Source organism: Mustela putorius, unplaced genomic scaffold (genome assembly GCF_011764305.1).
Source record: "Mustela putorius furo isolate JIRA1106 unplaced genomic scaffold, ASM1176430v1.1 tig00000580_pilon_pilon_pilon, whole genome shotgun sequence".
In the NCBI taxonomy this organism is placed as follows: domain Eukaryota; kingdom Metazoa; phylum Chordata; class Mammalia; order Carnivora; family Mustelidae; genus Mustela; species Mustela putorius.
The window spans coordinates 16,126,283-16,145,213 of record NW_025421423.1 but is presented as its reverse complement, the minus strand read 5'-3'; the positions used below and the strand labels follow the sequence as shown (position 1 = coordinate 16,145,213).

General features: G+C 47.6%; 1 protein-coding gene across 4 annotated transcripts; it reads left to right on the top strand.

Annotated features, from left to right (window-relative positions):
* The first annotated feature begins 648 nt into the window (after nt 1-648).
* WDR31 (WD repeat domain 31) lies at nt 649-18,041 on the top strand. Of its 4 annotated transcripts, none has more exons than XM_045081735.1 (10): nt 649-747; nt 7,227-7,373; nt 7,838-7,970; nt 9,433-9,507; nt 10,272-10,416; nt 11,140-11,240; nt 13,108-13,175; nt 14,184-14,325; nt 15,936-16,098; nt 17,832-18,041. In XM_045081735.1, exons 2-10 carry the CDS (start codon nt 7,327-7,329, stop codon nt 17,990-17,992), a joined length of 1,035 nt encoding a protein of 344 aa, XP_044937670.1. In that variant the 5' UTR covers nt 649-747; nt 7,227-7,326; the 3' UTR covers nt 17,993-18,041. The 4 variants fall into 4 exon arrangements, with proteins under 4 accessions (XP_044937670.1, XP_044937671.1, XP_044937669.1 ...); XM_045081736.1 differs by having other exon boundaries at nt 665-747; nt 7,230-7,373; nt 7,841-7,970; XM_045081734.1 differs by having other exon boundaries at nt 665-747; nt 7,230-7,373.
* Nucleotides 18,042-18,931: the final 890 nt, after the last annotated feature.

The window sequence follows — 18,931 nt, the reverse complement described above, 5'->3', positions numbered from 1 at the left end:
ACCAAACCCTGTTCACTAGGAATACAGAAATGAGTAGACTTTAGTCTGGAAGCAATGTACCCGCAGCTGCTGTTGGTTTCTGGGACCGTCTTCCCATTGGATATCATGAAGGTATTGAGGGTTCTCTGCTGTGGTCCTGGGCTGTAACAGTCTGATGAAAGAAAGAAAGAAGGAGAGAAGAAGAGGAGAGAAAGAAAGAAAGAAAAAGGGAGGGAGGGAGGAAGGAGGAAGGGAGAGACTGGGGCGCCGGGGTGTGGGTGGGTGGTGGTGGGTGTGGACTTGGGGAAGTGTCCAAAAGAGGCATCACGAGGTTGAATCACAGAAAACTCCAAAGTAATATAACATTACTCCATCTGAGCGAATAATTATTTAAAATATGACATTTATTCAGTACTTCCTCCGCGACTATTACGGTGGTACCGCTTTTCTTGCATTACATAGATTCCCCTGGGGGGCACGGTCTGGGGGCACAACCGTCCCCTTCTCTGGAACCTCACCACCGCATCAATCCCGTCAGAAAACAGAGCTGGGCGCTCTGGGCCCGGCCTCCGGGAGTCGTCCCGCGAACGGAACTGGGGTTCGGGGGCGGGGAGAGCGTCCGGAGGCTTTTCGCGAGGACTCCTGCCCTAGCGACGCGCGCCTCGTTGCTAGGGGCGGAGGCGCGGGAGGCTGTGGTGCGTGGTGGCTGCGGACGCCCTCCACTCTGCGCCCCCGCCGGCCTCAGCTCCCGGCCCCGCCAGCCCGCCGGTGGGTATGGAGCACAAGGTGGGGGGTAAGGGGTGCAGGTGGGGAGTTGGGGGGCGGGCGGAGGGGTGGGAGCCCTCGCGCACCTGCAGCCGCGCACCTGGTCAAAGCGCGGAGTTCGATCGAGGGCTGGCCTTGGGTTGGGTGGTGCCACACCTACTCCCCCCCCCGCCCCCAACCCTCGTCCCAGCCCGGTCTTGGGTGAACTGCGCCGCACCCCGCCTCCCCCGTCCCCTCTCCCATATAGAAAATAAGGTTTGGTAGTCCACATGGATAGGACGGGGGACGTCTGTGATCTAAGAGCCTGGAAGGAAAAACTACACAGGCTGTCCCCCAGCTTGGGGCAACCTGGGAAGTTCTGACCTCGTGCTGATTCCCTGGGAGACTCTGAGCCTCAGTTTCCCCATCTGCACCATTAGAGTGTCGAATCAGAACATCTTCCAGTGCTTGCAGTGCGGCTTTGTTTGTATCTAAACGTTGGGTGTGATGCCTTGTGCGCAGAAGATTTGCGGGGAGGGAGGGCGATATGCAATCAGCATGTACGTGAACACTGATTGGACCAGGAGTCTAGGGAAATGAGGTCTGGTACTCTAGCTCTGCCTCGTGTGATCTTTGGCAAGTCACAACCCTCCGAGTCCCACTTTCTTCGCGGAGAATAACAGTTGGGTTTATGCTGGAGTATTTCGAGGAATACTGCACTGGAGAGTTAAAAGAGGATCCTCTGAGTTATGTTTAAGGTGACCGTGGGGTATCTTACGGTGTATGGAAAGCAAATTCGGGCAGAAATGGGTCTTGGGATTCAGATTTAGGCCAGGTTTCTTCTGGAACCAACAAGGATATTCCAGAGCCATAACTGAGTCTACGGCTTTTCTAAGCCCTCTCCAGCCTTTCCTGACCTGAAATTTGGGACAACCCAGGTAACTGTTCCCTGAATGATCTGTTGTTGGGCAATTTTGAAGGACCCTTATGTTGTTGGGCCCTTCAAAAGCTTACAGGGCGCCTGGCTGGCTCAGTCAGCAGAGCATGTAACTCCTTGAGCTCACGGTAGCTTGAGGTCAAGCCCCAGGTTGGGCATGGAGCCTACCTTATTTTTATTTTTTAAAGACTTGTTTGTTTGTTGTTGAGAGAGAACATGAGTGGGGAGGGGAGGGGTGCAAGGAGCAGAGGGAGAGGGACAAGCAGACTCCATGCTGGGTACCAAGCCAGACCCCTGGGGCCCCACTTGGTCTCAGTCTCACAACCCTGAGATCAGGACTTAAGCTAAAACCAAGAGTCCTATGCTAAATCCTACTAAGCTACTCAGGCATCCCTGGAGCCTACATTAAAAGAAAAAAAAGCCTTCTTGCCAAACAGACTCTTTACCTTAATATACCATCCATTCATTCATTCCACAGATATTTGCCTTGCATTCATTGTCCCAGACTATGCTTTAAGCTCAGATACAAAAATGAATAAGACCCTGTCCCTCCTCGAAAGTAGATTACATGTTCATAGTATAAACAGTGGAAGATAACTGAGTAGAATTTCACTGCTTAGATTACTCATAAGAAATCACAACTATAGGGGCCCCTGGGTGGCTTCGGCTCAAGTTGTGATTCCAGGGTCCTGGGATGGAGCCCCGCATCAGGTTCCCTGCTCAGCGGGAGGCCTGCTCCTCCCTCTCCCACTCCCCCTGCTTGTGTTCCCTCTCTTGCTGTCTCTCTCTCTGTCAAATAATAAATAAAATCTTTAAAAAAAAAAAAGAAATAACAACTATATGAACATTATCCCAGTATGTATACTTTGTTGTTGAGATTTTAAATTGCCTTGGTATATAATGTATAACTTAATGAATTTTTTTTAAGATTTTATTAATTTATTTGAGAGAGAGACAGTGAGAGAGAACATGAGCGAGGAGAAGGTCAGAGAGAGAAGCAGACTCCCCGTGGAGCTGGGAGCCCGATGCGAGACTCGATCCCAGGACTCCGGGATCATGACCTGAGCCGAAGGCAGTCATCCAACCAACTGAGCCACCCAGGCGTCCCAACTTAATGAATTCTTAGCCTTCGTGTGATCAATCACTCTGGGCAGGAGACATAATTGGCTTCAACTTCATGTCCTTCAGACTCATAAACCCATTTGTAAATATTGTCTGTGTATATTTGTTATGTATGTTTAATATGTGTATGTTAACCATGGTATTAAGGGTCAAGTTGGCAGAAATTGCTCCTTTCAGTTGCTGTCACTCATGCCAATGGCCAGGTGCAGCTGAGGGCTGTCTGTGCACAAGCTTTTGCAGAGATGCAGTATACTATGCTGATGGAGAGCAAGCTCTTCTTGCCACTTATTTGCAACTTATTTGTAAATTCGGGCAAGTTATGTGACCTCTCTGCACCTCACTTTTCTCATCTGCAAAACAAAGACAATAACAGCATCTAGCTCAGAGGCTTGTGGAATAAATCAAAAGAGTTAATAAATATAAAGCATTTAGAATAATCCTTGGTACATGCTATCTTTAATCCTTCCAGAAGCCAGTGAGAGATATTATTCCATTTTACATAGATGAGTCAGAGGCTTTAACCCACTGAGCCACCCAGGCAACCCTACCTGACTCTTCTGTATTGCTCTTCAGTTTTAGAATAAGCTACACTGTCAGTTGGTGATTAGAATTTATTTATTCAAGTTTTTAAAATAGATTTGTTAAAATGCAGTAAAACTGTTTCTTCTTTGGAGATGTTTATAAGGGAAACTCTAGACCAGAAGTCAAGAGATGTACCTAGTTAGAATTCTGAACAGATAATGTTTCTGCCCTGGTTCTTCAGATCTTTGAATTAAGGGTTTAATAGTGATGATTTTGAAAAGCTCTTCCATCTCAAATTCTGTGATTCATACTTACTGAAGTACTATTTTAAGCAGGTGACATTGGCTTTTTCGCAGAAAAACAGTAGCAGTCAGCTCTGAAAATTTTTGAACAGAAGCACTTTAAGTAAAATAAAAATGTTTAATGATATATTTAAGTATTTAAATATATCCTACTTTGGAGGCGCCTGGCTGGCTCAGTTGGTGGAGCGTGTGACCCTTGATCTTGGTTTTGTAAGTTTGAGTCTCACACTGGGTATAGAGATTACTTAAAATAAAATCCTTAAAAATAATAATAATAGGGTGCCTGGGTGGCTCAGTGGGTTAAGCATTTGCCTTCAGCTGGGGTCATGATCCTAGCATCCTGGGATCGAGCCCCACTTTGCCATTGGGGCTCCCTGTTCGATGGGGAGTCTGTTTCTCCCTCTCCCTCTGCCCCTCCCCCCAGCTCATGCACACAGGCCCTCTCACTCAAATTAAAAAAAAAAAAAATCTAAAAAAATAAAGTAGCACATATATATACCTATACTTACACACACACACACACACACACACACACACACACATTTTTAAAGATTTTCTTTTCAAGGGGCACCTGGGTGGCTTAGTCATTAAGCATCTACCTTTGGCTCAGGTCACAATCCCAGGGTCCTGGGATCCAGCCCCCGTGTTGGGCTTCCTGCTCTGTGTTGGGCTTCCTGCTCGGCAGGAAGCCTGTTTCTTCCTCTCCCATTCCCCCTGCTTATGTCCCCTCTCTCGCTAAATCTCTCTCTGTCAAATAAATAAATAAAATCTTAAAAAATTTTCTTTTTAATAATCTCTACACCAAATGTGGGGCTCAAACTCATAACCCCAATATTAAGAGTCACATGCTCTAATGACCAAGCCAGCCACATGCCCTCTTACTTTGTATATCATAAAAAAATAGATATATCTAGGCACCTCACTGGCTCAGTAGGTAGATTGTGTGACTCTTGATCTTGGGGTCCTAAGTTCAAGCCCCATGTTCGGTGTAGAACTTACTTAAATAAGTGAAAATAAAAATAGATGTATAATTAACATTATGGTATACTTTCCCTAAGTGTTGGAAATGTGCCAGTTATATGACCTTGGAATTTTGTAAGATATTTCTTTCTTTGTGAGGGAAAGCTACACTTAACAATCTCTTTCATTTAACAAGGTCTTTATTTACCTTGTGAATCTCTTTCAGTGCAGACATATGCTCAGAGAAGAGATTAATTTAAGCGTCTTTTCAGTAATTACAGAGATTAGGAAGTTGCTGCCTGAACCATTTTCCAAAGGATAAACATTACAAAGCGTTAAATATGGCAGCTCACCAGAAGATCCTATTGGTTTGGGGGTAAATAATTCTAAAAGTTATCTTTTGCTTAGAGCGTCCTGTGAGTGCTCTTCAGATGGGAAATATGGCGGCTGTCTGAAGATATCAGCTAAGAATCCAATCAGTGTTAAGTAAAGCCAGTCCATTTATAGCATCTGCTGTTTTTGGTGACCTAGATCTATGGATGGCACCTGTCCTTAGTTTGATGGTAATGTTGAAAAATGGGCTATGCTTACAGATAGGCAGCCCAGCAACCTCCATCTGTCTATAAGCAGTACAACATCCCAAGAGTTTTGAAAATTATCCTGGAATTTTTTCTGGCAGCATATCATATACTTATTATAGAGAATTTTAGAATGTCTAAACTGGAAGGGGCCTTAGATTCACACTACTTAACAAGAAATATTTTTGCCATATTGTGCAAGCCACCGAGGTACAAAGATGAGTATGATATGATAGACTCCTTCCTCTCATGGAATACACAGTCTGTTAAAAAGTATTTAGTCTGGTGTCATTTACAGATGGGGAAGCTGAGGTGTAGAGCAGGGAATGGAGGAACCCAAGGACACACAGTGGGATGAGGGAGAGTTGGGGCTGGAGCCCAGGGCTCTTGGTGCCCCCGACACACCGTTCTTGTCACTGCACTGTGCTTCTGTACGGCTACCTGTCTTGTCCGGAGATCGGTTCTGGCAGCTTTTCAAAATGTACGCTGAAATTCTTCTGGAAAACTGTCTTTTCATGGTATCACTGAGAATATTTGGGAGTTTTCCCTGCTGTTGTTCCTGTAGACCATTCTGGTCATTCCTGTAGAGCCGGGCTGGCTCTTTCCTGGGGCGCCTGGGTGGCTCAGACAGTTAAGCATTCGACTCTTGATTTCAGCTCAGTCATGATACCAGGGTTGTGAGATTGAGCCCCGTGTCTGGCTCTGTGCTGAATTTGGAGCCTGCTTAGGACTCTCTCTCTCTCTCTCTGGGAGTTTGGGTGGTTCGGTTGGTTAAGTGTCTGCCTTCGGCTTAGGTCATGATCTCAGGGTCCTGGCATCAAGCCCCGCCTCCACCTCCTATCTGCAGGGAGTCAGTTTCTCCCTCTTCCTCCTCCCCACCATCCTCCCACCCCCCATGCTCTCTCTCGCATTCTCTCTCTCTCAAATAAATAAAATATTTTTTGAAAAAGATTCTTTCTCTCCCTCTACCCCTTCTACCTCCCAAAATAATAATTATTTTTTTTAAGATTTATTTATCTGAGAATACACACACACACACACACACACACACACACACACACGAGAGAGAGAGAGAGAGAGAGAGAGAGAGAGAGAACGCGCGCGCGCGCGAGCGCACGCATGCGTGCACCAGTTGGGGGCACAGGGAGGAGAGGCAGAGGGAGAGGCAGACTTCTTGAAAGGGTCTCAGGAATCCACACTGGTTTAGTACTGGATAGATCATTACCTGTATCAGCTCTCACGTCTCTCTCTCTCTCTCTCTCTTTTTTTTTTTTAGAGTAGACTCTATACCCAACATAGGGCTTGAACTCATGACCCTGAGATCAAGAATTGCATAATCTATGGACTGAGCCAACCAGGTGCCCCTTTAGCTCATTGTTACTACAGAATAACCCCATGACCTGGCACACTGATTTAAAAAAGTGTCACATGAAATTATTAAAAAAAAAAAAAATGAGCAAGCTAGGAATAACTAAGGCTCTTCCTTTCCAAGAAGCTATACTGGTAAAAATTATTTCTTAGTTTCAAATACATATTCCTAGTATTTGTTGTGGTAGAATACATATAACATAAAACTTACTCTTATTTAGTACATAGACAATGTCCACTGTCTAGTTCCAGAACATTTTTGTTGTCCAAAAAGGAGATTCTCTACTTATTAAAGCAGCCACTCCACACAGGCACCCCAAGAAACCTCTCTATAGTTTTAAAATTAGTTTTGTTTTTGCTTTTCTTGATCTGCTAATGCTTTATGGGAGGGTACATTCCCAGGGCCATGGGAAGAGTCAAAGAAAAGAGGAAAAGCAAATGAGTACAATGGATTAGTCTTTAAAAAAGGCTTGTAGGGCCTGGGTGGCTCAGTCAGTTGAGCATCTGCCTTCGGCTCAGGTCGGGATCTCAGGGTCCTGGGATGGAGCCCTGCCTGAGCAGGGAGCCTGCTTTTCCCTCTCCCTCCTCCACTCCCCCTGCTTGTGCTCTCTCGCTCTTTGTCAAATAAATAAATAAAATAGGCTTTATTTTTAGGTCACCAGACTCCCATTGTCATGCCTAACGACATTAACAGTATGTATTCTTTTCACTAAGCAGGGACAGACAACTTCCAGCAATCACAGGGGATGCCACTGCTCAGCTGCATCTGAAACGAGCTCCTTCTCACAAGGTTTTGTGTAGGTTCCGTGCAGCGATGGGGAAACTGCAAAGCAAACTCAAACACAGCACTTACAAATACAGGTATGGCCATCTGACCCTGGGATCCTAAGTTTTATCATGTCACATTAAAACTCTCTACTAAAGAAAGAGAAGGCCCAGAGCGATTCCTGATGACCTTCCTTGAATAGTTCGGTCTGTTTTCTTTTGGGTGAGAAGCAGCTGATTAGCTAGTGTCCTCAGCCCCACAGAGAGGGGCCTGGCATCTTTGGGATGCCTGGCCTGGTATCTTTGGGAATAAGCTCCAGGTGAGCAAAGACTCCTGGCTTCTTGGCTTCAGGATTCCCCTTTATTGGATTCTAGTCCTTCGGCTGTTCTGAGCATGCTCAGCATTGATAATCCATTTCTGGCAATGGCCGTGGGTCGCCCTTCTGTACTCCTTGCCCAGATTTCTCCTCCGCCTGGCCTCTCCCATAGCCATCCCCGTCTTCCCCTTACCCCACTGCACTCAGTACCCCGGGGCCTCTCATTTGCCATCCTCTCTTCAGCAGGCCTGACGGGATTATAGAGGAGAGAATTCAAACTAAAGCTTGTCTGGAGTATGGCCCAGCCCACGCAGATAGTGTCTCTGTCGTTGCTGCTCTGAACTCAGACCTGTGTGTCTCTGGAGGAAAAGATAAGGTGGGGTTTGCTGTGCTTCCCAGGGAACCAGCTGACTGTGGAGAAGGGAAGATGTTGGGGAAGGAAATGCTGGTTCTGCATTTCTGGCAACAAGGTTGAGTAGTGTAAAACCATAGGCTTTAGACTAAGGAAGGCTGGCTCTAAGTCCCTGCTCTGCCTCTTCCTGTTCCTCTGGGCAAGTCATTTACTGCTCGTGAGCCTCAGTCTCCACATCCATGGAATGGGGATGAGAATGCCAGCCTTCCAGGGAAGCTGTGAGGCTTCGGTGGTAAGATCTTCAGTGATGTGCCAGACCGCCCACATGCTTCTTATAATTGACAAGTATTATTCTGACCAAGCCATTTTCATACCCACACACAGACACAGGAACTAGTTGTTAACAAAAGGAGACTTCCTTGGGGTGTCTTGGTGGCTCAGTCGGTGAAGCACTTGCTTAACTCTAGGATTGCTTAACCCTAACCAACCCTTGATTTCAGCTCAGTTTGTGATCTTAGGGTGGTAAGATCGAGCCCCGCATCAGGCTTCACGCTTAGTGGAGAGCTGGAGCCTGCTTGAGATTCTCTCCCCCTCTCCTTTTGCCCCCACCCTTGCTTGTGTGCTCTCTCTCTCCCCCTCTCAAATAAATTAAATAAATAAATAGATAGATAGATTTTAAAAAAGGAGACTTCTAGTCTTTTTTATGCTGCTCTTTTGTCAAAATTTCAACAGTGGTGAACATTATGATTTCTCTCTTTTGTGTTTCTGTCCTTCTCCCAGTACCAGCTGCATCTGATTGCTTCCCCTCCCATATTTGCATCGATCACAGGACCCGCAGCTGGGACACTGGAAGCAGAAATGTTAATTCTTTTAATTCCTCTCATTTTCATACTGTATTTCGTGGATTTTTTTTTTAATTTATTTTACTTATTTTAGAGAGAGAGCAGGGGTTGGGGGGAGGAGGAGAGGCAGAGGGAGAATCAGACTCCCTGCTGAGCTCGGGGCCCACTGTGGGGCCCAGTCCCATGAGCCATGAGATCACGACCTGAGCCAAAACCAAGAGTCGGACGCCTAACTGACTGTGCCACACAGGCACCTGACAATTTTTTTTTTTAAGATGACAAATTTTTTAAATACACAAAAAAAGAAGAACAATACAATTAGGAGGGAAAACGCTAATCCCATGTAGACAACCAGAACCTTCAGGCTGAGTCTGTTCCCCTTGGGGAGTGTCCTCCTGAACCCATCAATGAGGCTCAGAGCAGTGGCCCATTGCCTTGGAGAGAGACAGAGCACTAGTCAGGAGGAAGAAAAGAAAGTCAGTGTAGGGGACAGGATAAGGGTTACAAAATAAAGCCCTAATGCAAGACCCTTGACAGAGAGAGAGAGACATTAGGTAGATAATGAAGTAAAGGCTTGTTTTAGTTAAATAAAAAGTCACTTAAAATATTACAGAGATTCTAATGACTCTAATGACTCTCCACAGACAGTGGTGGCCTATAACTGGAAGAGCGGGGATGTGGTGAAAAGGTTCAGAGGACATGAACGAGAGGTCACGAAGGTAATTCTCAAATGATCATTATTGTGGAAGGAAGTTAGAGTGATTGGATATTCAGTCTTAAGAAAATGCAAGGGCTTCATCTGATGCGGTAAAGGAAAAGCAGAGTGAACCATTCCCTTAGCTATTGCTAGAGACATATTAGACATGATTTTTATTTTGTCACTGAGCCCTCAATAGCTCAGGTGGTAAATAAAGAATTCTCCCTGCCATCCTGACTCAACGGGGACAGGTGCTGAAGGCAGCCTGTGTGTTTACTGTAGCTAGAAAATAAGAAATGATAACATTTATTCATTTATATAATAAATATTCATTTATGATAACATTTATTCACTAATTTATTATATATAATAATGATATATGATGTATATAATAATATATAATAATTCATTTATAAATAAATAAATTGAAAAAATCCCTATATTCAGGAACCTTCTAGTCTAGTTGGGGAATTTTTTAAAAAGCCAACAACAGTTAAATAATTAATTTGTTAAAAAAGCATTACGGGGCAGAGTAAGTTTCCAGCCAAGATGATAGCGAATGCTGGTCTCTACAACTCCCCTCCCTGAAATCCACCTCAAGAACTGACTCCGTCACCTGCACAGCTCCCAGCGCAGGGCAGGGTACTGATGCCCACATGCAGTGCATTCCCACCCCAACAGGGCCGGGGGAGAGCCTCAGGCTCTGACACCTGCAGCCCCGGGCCTGTTGCCCATTTCCAAGTCCAATCAAACAAGCACACCCGGGCTTTTTTCTCTCTTGAGCAGATAGCCTGTATTCACGGATCCAGCCTGTTCTTTAGCGCCTCTCGAGACAGGACAGCCAGGATGTGGGACCTGCGTGGCCCCGCCCAGCCAAGGCAACAGTTCTCTGGCCATGCCATGGTGGTCACTGGATTGGCTGTGAGTCCAGGTAAAGTCAAAGAGAGCTCTACCCAACACTGTTGTATTTTCTTTCTTTCTTTTCTTTTTTTAAAATTTATTTATTTATCAGAGAGAGAGAATACAAGCAGGGGGAGTGGCAGGCAGAGGGAGAAGCAGGCTCCCCACTGAGCAAGGACTTGGATATGGGACTCTATCCCAGGATCCTGGGATCATGACCTGAGCCGAAGGCAGATGCCTAACTGAGCCACCAGGCACCTCTTTTATTTTTTTTTTTTTAATTAAGATTGATTATTTTTTGAAATTTATTTTTAAAAAGATTTTATTTATTTATTTGACAGAGATCACAAGTAGACAGAGAGGCAGTCAGAGAATGGGGGAGCAGGCCCCCTGCTAAGCAGAGAGCCGGATGCGGGGCTCGATCCCAGGACTCTGGGATCATGACCTGAGCTTAAGGCAGAGGCTTTAACCCACTGAGCCACCCAGGTGCCCCAAGATTGATTATTTTTAGAGAGAGAGTGTGTGAGCGGATGTGGAGGGGAGAGCAATGGGAGAGGGAGAAGAGAAGCAGACTCCCCACTGAGCATGGAGCCCAACTCAGGGCTCCATCTCACCACCCTGAGCTCATGACCTGAGTCAAAACCAAGGGTCAGACACTCAACCAACTGAGCCACCCAGGCGCCCTCTCGTTGTACTTTCTGAAAAGCCCCATACCAGGCCCATCTCATGGACCATCTTTCTCTTGTTCCCCCAGACTCGTCACAGCTGTGCACTGGCTCCCGGGACAACACCCTGCTCCTATGGGACGTTGGGACTGGACAGTGTATGGATAGAGCTTCCATCTCCAGGAACCTGGTAGGAACTCAAAGTTGGTAGAGAGTGGGACAGCAGAGGGGAGCATGTGGTGAGGCAAAGAGCCTGTGAGAGAGATCAGGAGATACATGGGGCAGTAGAGGCTTGACGCCTCATTACTACTCACCCTGAACTCTGTCAGACTCTGGCCTCTCAGGGTTATCAGGCTGGGTGATCTCTTTAAAGTTTTCTGCTTCAGGGACGCCTGGATGGCTCAAGTGGTTAAGCATCTGCCTTCTGCTCGGGTCATGATCCCAAGGTCCTGGAATTGAGTCCCACATCCAACTTTTTGCTCAGTGGGAGGTCTTCTTCTTCCGCTGCGTGCCGCTCCCTTGCTTGTCCTCAGTCTCTCTCTCTCTGACAAATAAATATACAAAATCGTAAAATAAATAAATAAATAAAGTCTTCTGCTCCAGAGAATACCTCTTCTAGTTCATACTGGAATTTTAAGTGGTGTGTTCATTTATTCCTTCAAAATGTGTTTTTCCATATCTGCTGTGCTAGGAGCAGGGTTAGTGGCCTAAGACACCATCCTTGTCCTCCAGGATCTCATAGCTGATGTGCAGAGAAACAAGCAGGACCCTTTGCTTTATGTATAATTTGCTGTGTTTATGAAGACCAATGTTTTCTGGGAGTAGGCTGGTAGATAAACTCCACAGCCTTTGAGGTCAGTCATACCTGGTTTCAAATTATGGATTTATCACTTTAAAAAATAGATATTTGATTTATTTATTTGACAGAGAGAGACACAGTGAGAGAGGGAACACAGCAGGGGGAGTGGGAAAGGGAGACGGCAGGCTTCCTGCAGAGCAGGGAGCCTGATGCAGGGCTCAATTCCAGGACCCTAGGATCATGACCTGAGCTGAAGGCAGACCCTTAACAACAGAGCCAGCTGGGCGCCCCCATTACTTTTTTTTAAAAAATAATCTCTATACCCAACATGGGGCTTGAACTCACAATCCTGAGATCAATAGTCACATGTTCTATCAACTGAACCAGCCAGGCGCCCCAAGAGCCATCACATTTTAGCTGAGTTACTCTGAGAAAGTCACTTAGAGTGTCAGTGTCTTCATTTATATCATGATTTGACATGATAGGTGTTCCTTCAGTGGTCATTAACTATCATTCGTGGTCATCTTTTCCAGTTTTGAACACAACTGTCCCTGGCAGGGTATGGTATGCTCACTCTATGCCCTCCATATTTGTGGAGGTTGCTAGAAGAAAATTGTGTCTCCTTGGGTTATTTTGAAAACTGTTTCATGTCTGTCCAGCAGGGGGTCATAGGGATGAAAAGAAAGAAAGAATGCATCCTGAACCTTGTGAGGCCTTAGACTAGGGTTTCAGTGGTCCCACCATAGAACGGGGTGGGGGGGGGTGCTGCTTTCTGTGGCTGCCAGTCACTAGCAGATCTCCACCACGAGTGGGGGTGCCCGCATGCATTCTGGTACTCACCACTGGCCCGGCCACTACCATTGCTGCTGCTGATTCAGGGACGTCCAGTAGAGCATGAGTGGGGGGCATCTGCAAAACACAGCCTGGGGCGCCTGGGTGGCTCAGTGGGTTAAAGCCTCTGCCTTCGGCTCAGGTCATGATCTCAGGGTCCTGGGATCAAGCCCCGCATCGGGCTCTCTGCTCAGCAGGGAGCCTGCTTCCCCACCCCCCACCGCCTGCCTCTCTACCTGCTTGTGATCTCTGCCTGTCAAATAAATAAATAAAATCTTAAAAAAACGAAAACACAGCCTCCTTCCAAGTCGAGTGTACGAGTCAGCGTCCTTGAGAAGTGGAGAGACACCATTTAGCACGGTTTACAGGAGTTGCCATAGAAGAGCGACTTGGTATGGAGAAGTTTTGAAAATTTTGCTTTTTCCAGGTCACTCACCTGTGCTGGGTCCCCCAAGAACCATATGTACTACAGACTTCTGAAGATAAAACCATCAGGTGGGCTTACTGAGCAGCCATGAAGGTGTTTCTGGTGAAGGTTTGTGATTCCCAAGCTTATATGACTCCCTTTTCCCTCTGCTTTTCCACACTGCTGTGCCTTCCCAGGGCCTTTTGCCCCTTTGCCCCTTGCTGGGGCTGGGGTCTCTGGCGTGGATCCCTGGACTGTCTGGGTAGAGGCTGAATGGCAGGAAGTCAGGCCAGGAAAGAGCCCCTGTCCTGGATGGTTCTGAAGCAGCTGACTCTGACCCCACCCTTGCCCCCCCCCCCCGCCCCCAGTGTGAACACATTCAATCTGAGCTCAGTCCCCGTCATTGGCTTGCCCCCGCTTTGAGCTGCCTGCCTGGCTCCATTTTCCTCCCCTGCTGGGGGCCGGATGTTCTCAAGCACCCAGCCCTCAGGGGAAGCCTTGTCTGGGCCAGTGGGGTCGGATCCTCGTCATTAGAGTCAAATGAAGTGACTTGTTGAGTGGAAAGCACAACGAGAAACTCTGGATCTCAGAAGAGATTCGTTCTACTCAGAAAACAGGAAGAATGAGGTAAAGAGGTGGAAAATGAGACGAGAAGCGGAATAAGACACTCCCTGTGGACCCCGCGGCCCAGTAGGCCAAGGCCTGCAAGTCTTTTGTATCTGATTCTGGAATGGTGATGGCTCCTCTGGATCCTAATAACTATCTTTTAAAGCAATTAAGTCACAGGCACAGAAATATCCTCATGTCCCTTGAAAGCAGTATCCTAAAGGGCCAAATTAACAAATTAACTTGTACGGTTACGATGCTTGGTCTAGATTCCTATTAAGTGGGTCTCAAAATAGAAAGAACTCAGATGTCATTCAGTTTGGCTATTTCCTGGCAGCTTTGGTGTCTCCAAGGTCGATCTGGTTCATACTCCTGTTTTTAGGTGAACCATGACATTCCATCTGACTGGCCAGAGCCGCGGAGGGCTGCAGTTTACATTAGTGGGTCTGTCCGATACATTTATCACAGGCTCATTGCTTCGTTTCTTGCAGGTTATGGGATAGCCGGGGGCTGCAGGTGGCTCACGTATTTCCCGCAAAGCAGCATATTCAGACCTACTGCGAGGTCAGTGAGGATGGACACAAGTGTGTCTCCTGCAGCAACGGCTTTGGAGGGGAAGGCTGCGAAGCCACGGTGAGTGAGTGTCGGTGTCTGGGGGCCCGGCTGCTGATGAGCAAAGTGCTTCCTCTGACCTCCGGCCAATCCTGGGCTCCACCAGGCCAGCTCTGCTAATGGCTCAGGCCTATTCCGAGTGCATACTGTAAGTGAGCCTTTGCACTCCGGATTCATCTCTCAAGAAACCTCCATTAGCTTTGGGCTTTCTGAATTGAGAGTAGACAGAGGCATGGGATGAGAGTTAAGATAGGAAGGTGCTAAACACAGAACCAGCTTGCTAATGTCCCTAGTTCCGGCAGAGCTTACAGAGGGGAGGGACTATTTGAAGAGCCAAATGTCTTCCCATTGTACTTGGGGTCAAGGTACAGGAGGCTCAAGCTCTTCAGGGAGTCTTAGGCACCAGTGTTGGTCGATGGCCCATCCCAACCCTTACCTATATACCTTTCCTTGCACCTAATTTTGGATTACATTGCAGTGTATCTCCAAAGTACCTCGGATTCCTCACTGTAGAATATAGGCTAAGAGGAGCATCTGGTCCAAATATAACAATTAGAGCTCCCTTTGTACCAAACAGTCCATGCTCGGCACTGGCCTGAGCACATTACATGCACTGTCTCATCTAATCCTTACAACAACCTCGTGAATTAGGTTCTATTATAATTCCCATTTTACGGATAAGCAAACAGAGGCATGGCAAGTTGAAGTCTCTTGCACAAGACCACACCTCTAGGAAGTGGTGCACTGAGGCACGGAATCCCCAGGCTATCGATGTAACACCTCTTCCCCAAGCTAAGCATTTCCAGCCCCTACAACTGATGCGGTGTCCTGTGGTTTCATTATTTCTCGGATACAGTTCAGATCACTCTCCTCTCTGGATGTTGTTCTCCTGAATTAACATGGTGCCCAGTGACTTCATTATATTTTGGACACAATTCGGTTTGCTCTCCTCCCTGAACCTTGTTCTCTAGCTGTGATCTGATTGTGTCAACAAGAGTGTAATTGGCAGCATTGTCACCTCCTTTGTTGGAGGGTCTCATCTTCATATACCAAGGTTCAGCGTGGAGGCAATCAGTCAGAAGGTCTGCGCCTCTGTGTGCTTATGAGAAGGTGCTCCTAACTATGGGGTCTCCACAGAACCCACAGGCCAAGAGGCCGAGCTGTGCTAGAAAGTAGGCACCCCCAGGGCGCCTGGCCGGCTCAGTCAGAAGAGCATGAGACTCTTGATCTTGGGATCGTGAGTTTGAGCCCCACATGGGGTGTAGAGATTACTTAAATAAATAAAAAACTAAAAAAAAAAAAAAAGTAGGCAATGCCATACTGTCCCATCATGCTGTAGGACTTGGAGCTTTCACTTCCCCGGCCCTGACATTAATGAGGAAGGCAGCAACCCTCCCTGCACACCCTTACCCAGGGTTGTTTGAGATCGTTGATGTTTAAAATAATTACCAGATGGGTGGGTGATTTGGTGTGTGGATGGGATGGATGAAGATGAGGGGTAGCTCCATGAGGAGGTAAGTGGGGGACACAGGTGGATCATGAGAAGGTGGTGGGTGGAAATCAGTGAGGGCAGCATGTGTGAAGCTGGGGAAATACGTGTGTATGAGCTAACCTATGTCATTCCTCTACAGCTGTGGGACTTAAGGCAGACACGAAACAGAATATGTGAATATAAGGGGCATTTCCAGACTGTTGCATCCTGTGTCTTTCTACCAAGAGCGCTGGCCTCGATGCCTATAATTGCTACCTCATCCCATGACTGCAAAGTGAAGATTTGGAACCAAGACACTGGAGGTAGGGAGCCTGCTGGTGGTGCTTCTCAAAGACACATGGTGTCCTAAAAGCATCCTTGAAACTCTCTCTTTCCATTGCTCAGCAAATACAAAGACAGCCATGTTCTGCCACTCTCCAGGCCCCTAGTGGTTAAGAGATGACACTAAGATACCAGGATTCTGTTGAACCTCCTGCTAGAGGCCCTCACTGCGTGAGCCCCACTACCACATTGTACAGACTCATTCCTGAGAACTCAAATATATTTGGTTCTTACTGTTCTTGCTACCCAAAGTTCTTCATCAGGTATTAATGTGTGATGCTCAAAATGCCTGGCAAAGGAGACAAGAATTGTCATTTTCAAATTCATTTTTTAAGGACTAAAAATGAGAGTCTCCGCTCGTGGTGGGGGTGAGGTAGAGTAAGCACTGTCTACCCAGACTGCCCTGTCTTGATGCTACAGGTCAGGTTTGAGATCCCAGTCAGGTCATGAACTCCAAAGGTCCAGAAAAAAAGATGTTTTAGGGAACACAGCTCCCCCAAGTCCTCAGTGAAGTATGCCAGAGCCCACTGCTACTGGCTGATTGTTAAATATTCAGGAATATCTAATATGGTCATAGTGGGAATATTTTCACCACAAAAGGTGGCAAATGCTATGAGTAAAGGTGGCTGGTTTTTTCTTCCAGAAAGTTGCCTTACCAGCACCCCACTGCCTTCAGACTATTTTGTGCTGAACCCGGGGTTCTGTTGGACATAGGAATAGTGTTAAATTAAAGAATCTCACAACAGGGGTGCCTGGGTGGCTCAGTGGGTTAAAGCCTCTGCTTTCGGCTCAGGTCATGATCCCAGGGTCCTGGGATCTAGCCCCACATCAGACTCTATGCTCAGCAGGGAGCCTGCTTCCTCCTCTCTCTCTGCCTGCCTCTCTGCCTACTTGTGATCTCTGTCTGTCAAATAAATAAATAAAATCTTTAAAAAAAAAAAAAAGAATCTCACAACAAATCCCTCCTATAGTTATGTTACAGAAACTCAGCTCCTAGCAGGGAAGGATAGGGTAGCCCACTCAGAGAAAAGATGGGAGATCATGTCTATGGTTCGTGAGCCATACCTCCCTAGGGAGGACAGCCCTGCTGTGCCCGCTGCAGGTGCCCTTTCCAGCTGCCCCGTGGAACAGTTGTGGGAGGTGGGAAGAGCAGCTGCTGTCAGGTTCAATGTTCATAAGCCTGACACCAGGGAGAACAAGGTCTGAAAGTGTTGCCCTGCCCTCCAGCTGCGCACCTGTAGTGTTCTCAGGGGAGACAGGGACAGAGGGAGACCGGGCCAGCTGGAAGGCCACAGACTCCCCTTCAGGTCCCAATCTCCTTTGTCTTGAAGGGAGCAAGACCCCAGAAGCCAGCAGCTGAAGATCAGCATTGTCTGTTTTCCTCTGCCCTGGCCCCCTGCTCTGTTCTCTGGGCAGGTGGGAACTGAGGGCCGTGTGTTCACATGGCCTTGCAGGCGAGGTCCCGGCTGTCTGAACAGGCTTTTAAGGGATACACACCTTGTTTGGGCCACATGCCATTCTCTGGAGTTGAAGCCTTGTGGCTGCCCGGACTTTCACCTCCCCACAGGTGCACAGTCCTCTGGAGCAGGCGATGAGGCTCTTACCTGGGTTGGACACAGAGCTTATGCTTTGCTTACATGGATTTCTCAGAGACCTCATGTCCTGTGACCCTGAGCCCTTGATCTGAGCTGCTGGTTCCCTCTTCCCCCCACAGCCTGCCTGTTCACCTTGTCCCTGGATGGATCAGGACCCTTGACTTCTCTGGCTGTTGGTGACACCATCTCCTTACTGTGTGCAAGTTTCAACAAAGGAATTCACCTGCTCAGAGTGGAGCGCAGCCGAGGGCTGGAGCTGCAGGAAGTGGCAGCCTTCTGAGGCCAGGAGGCACTCACTGGACAATATCAAACGTGGCCCATCCTTTCTCCATGTGGCTTTGTGTTTCCCTGTGATCTTGTGGGGAGGGCTATGTGGAATACTCTGCTTCCGCACACTCAGAAGGTCTATCAGGGTTCGAGGCCAACGGAAGTCCAGGTGCAGCTTAGAAACACGATAGGTCTCTGTCTGAGAGTCCGAACATGGGGTGGAGTGTATCAGACTGACCTGTGTCTCCACAGAAGAAAAAGCTGCTGGGGGAGAGACTGTTTGGGTGGCCTCGCAGTTACCCAGATAGGAGAAGGGAGCGCTGCTCCATAGAGGACATGGGTTGTGGACGTGACATTCCGCTGCAGTCACTGCTCCTCCGCAAGGTGAGGAGGTCTAGGCTCCCACGGGGAGGGGCTGCGAATGCAGGTGGCGCTTCCCAGACCAGTGCATGAAAATTAGACCCCAGGGGGCTTGAAAATGCTGACCACCAAGGGCCTTGCCCTGAACATCCAACTCTCAATCAGCTTGATTGATGATCTTGGGTGATGGGATCGAGCCCCACGTCGGGCTCCATGCTCAGCAGGGAGTCTGCTGGAGAGTCTCTAACATAAATAAATAAGATCTTAAAAAGAAAAAAAAAAGAATGTAGAACAGAGGGACAGACTCAACTGTAGGCCAGCTCTTTGGTGAGGAGGGACTCGGTGCTCAGGTCAGCCTGTGCGGCCCCCAGGACATCTGTCCCCGGCATGGTGCTCACGTGCCCATTTTCCTTCCAAGAACGTAGAGTCTGCCTCGTCTTCAGGAGATGCCACACATAAAGCAGCGAGTCCTAGCCAAAGACTTCCACACTTTTGTCTTCTCTGGCCCCTGCCTGTCCCTGATACCAGCAGCTGATAGCCATTGTCCTTGTATCCCTCGTGCCCCTCGTGGGGCTGGCTTCCCTGTGGGAGG

Excerpts from the sequence above, each read along its gene's own strand:
- WDR31 (XM_045081735.1), top strand. The coding sequence starts at position 7,327 with ATGGGGAAACTGCAAAGCAAACTCAAACACAGCACTTACAAATACAG. Across the intron at positions 9,508-10,271 it reads ATGAACGAGAGGTCACGAAG|ATAGCCTGTATTCACGGATC; the intron begins GTAATTCTCAAA and ends TCTCTTGAGCAG. Across the intron at positions 13,176-14,183 it reads TCTGAAGATAAAACCATCAG|GTTATGGGATAGCCGGGGGC; the intron begins GTGGGCTTACTG and ends CGTTTCTTGCAG.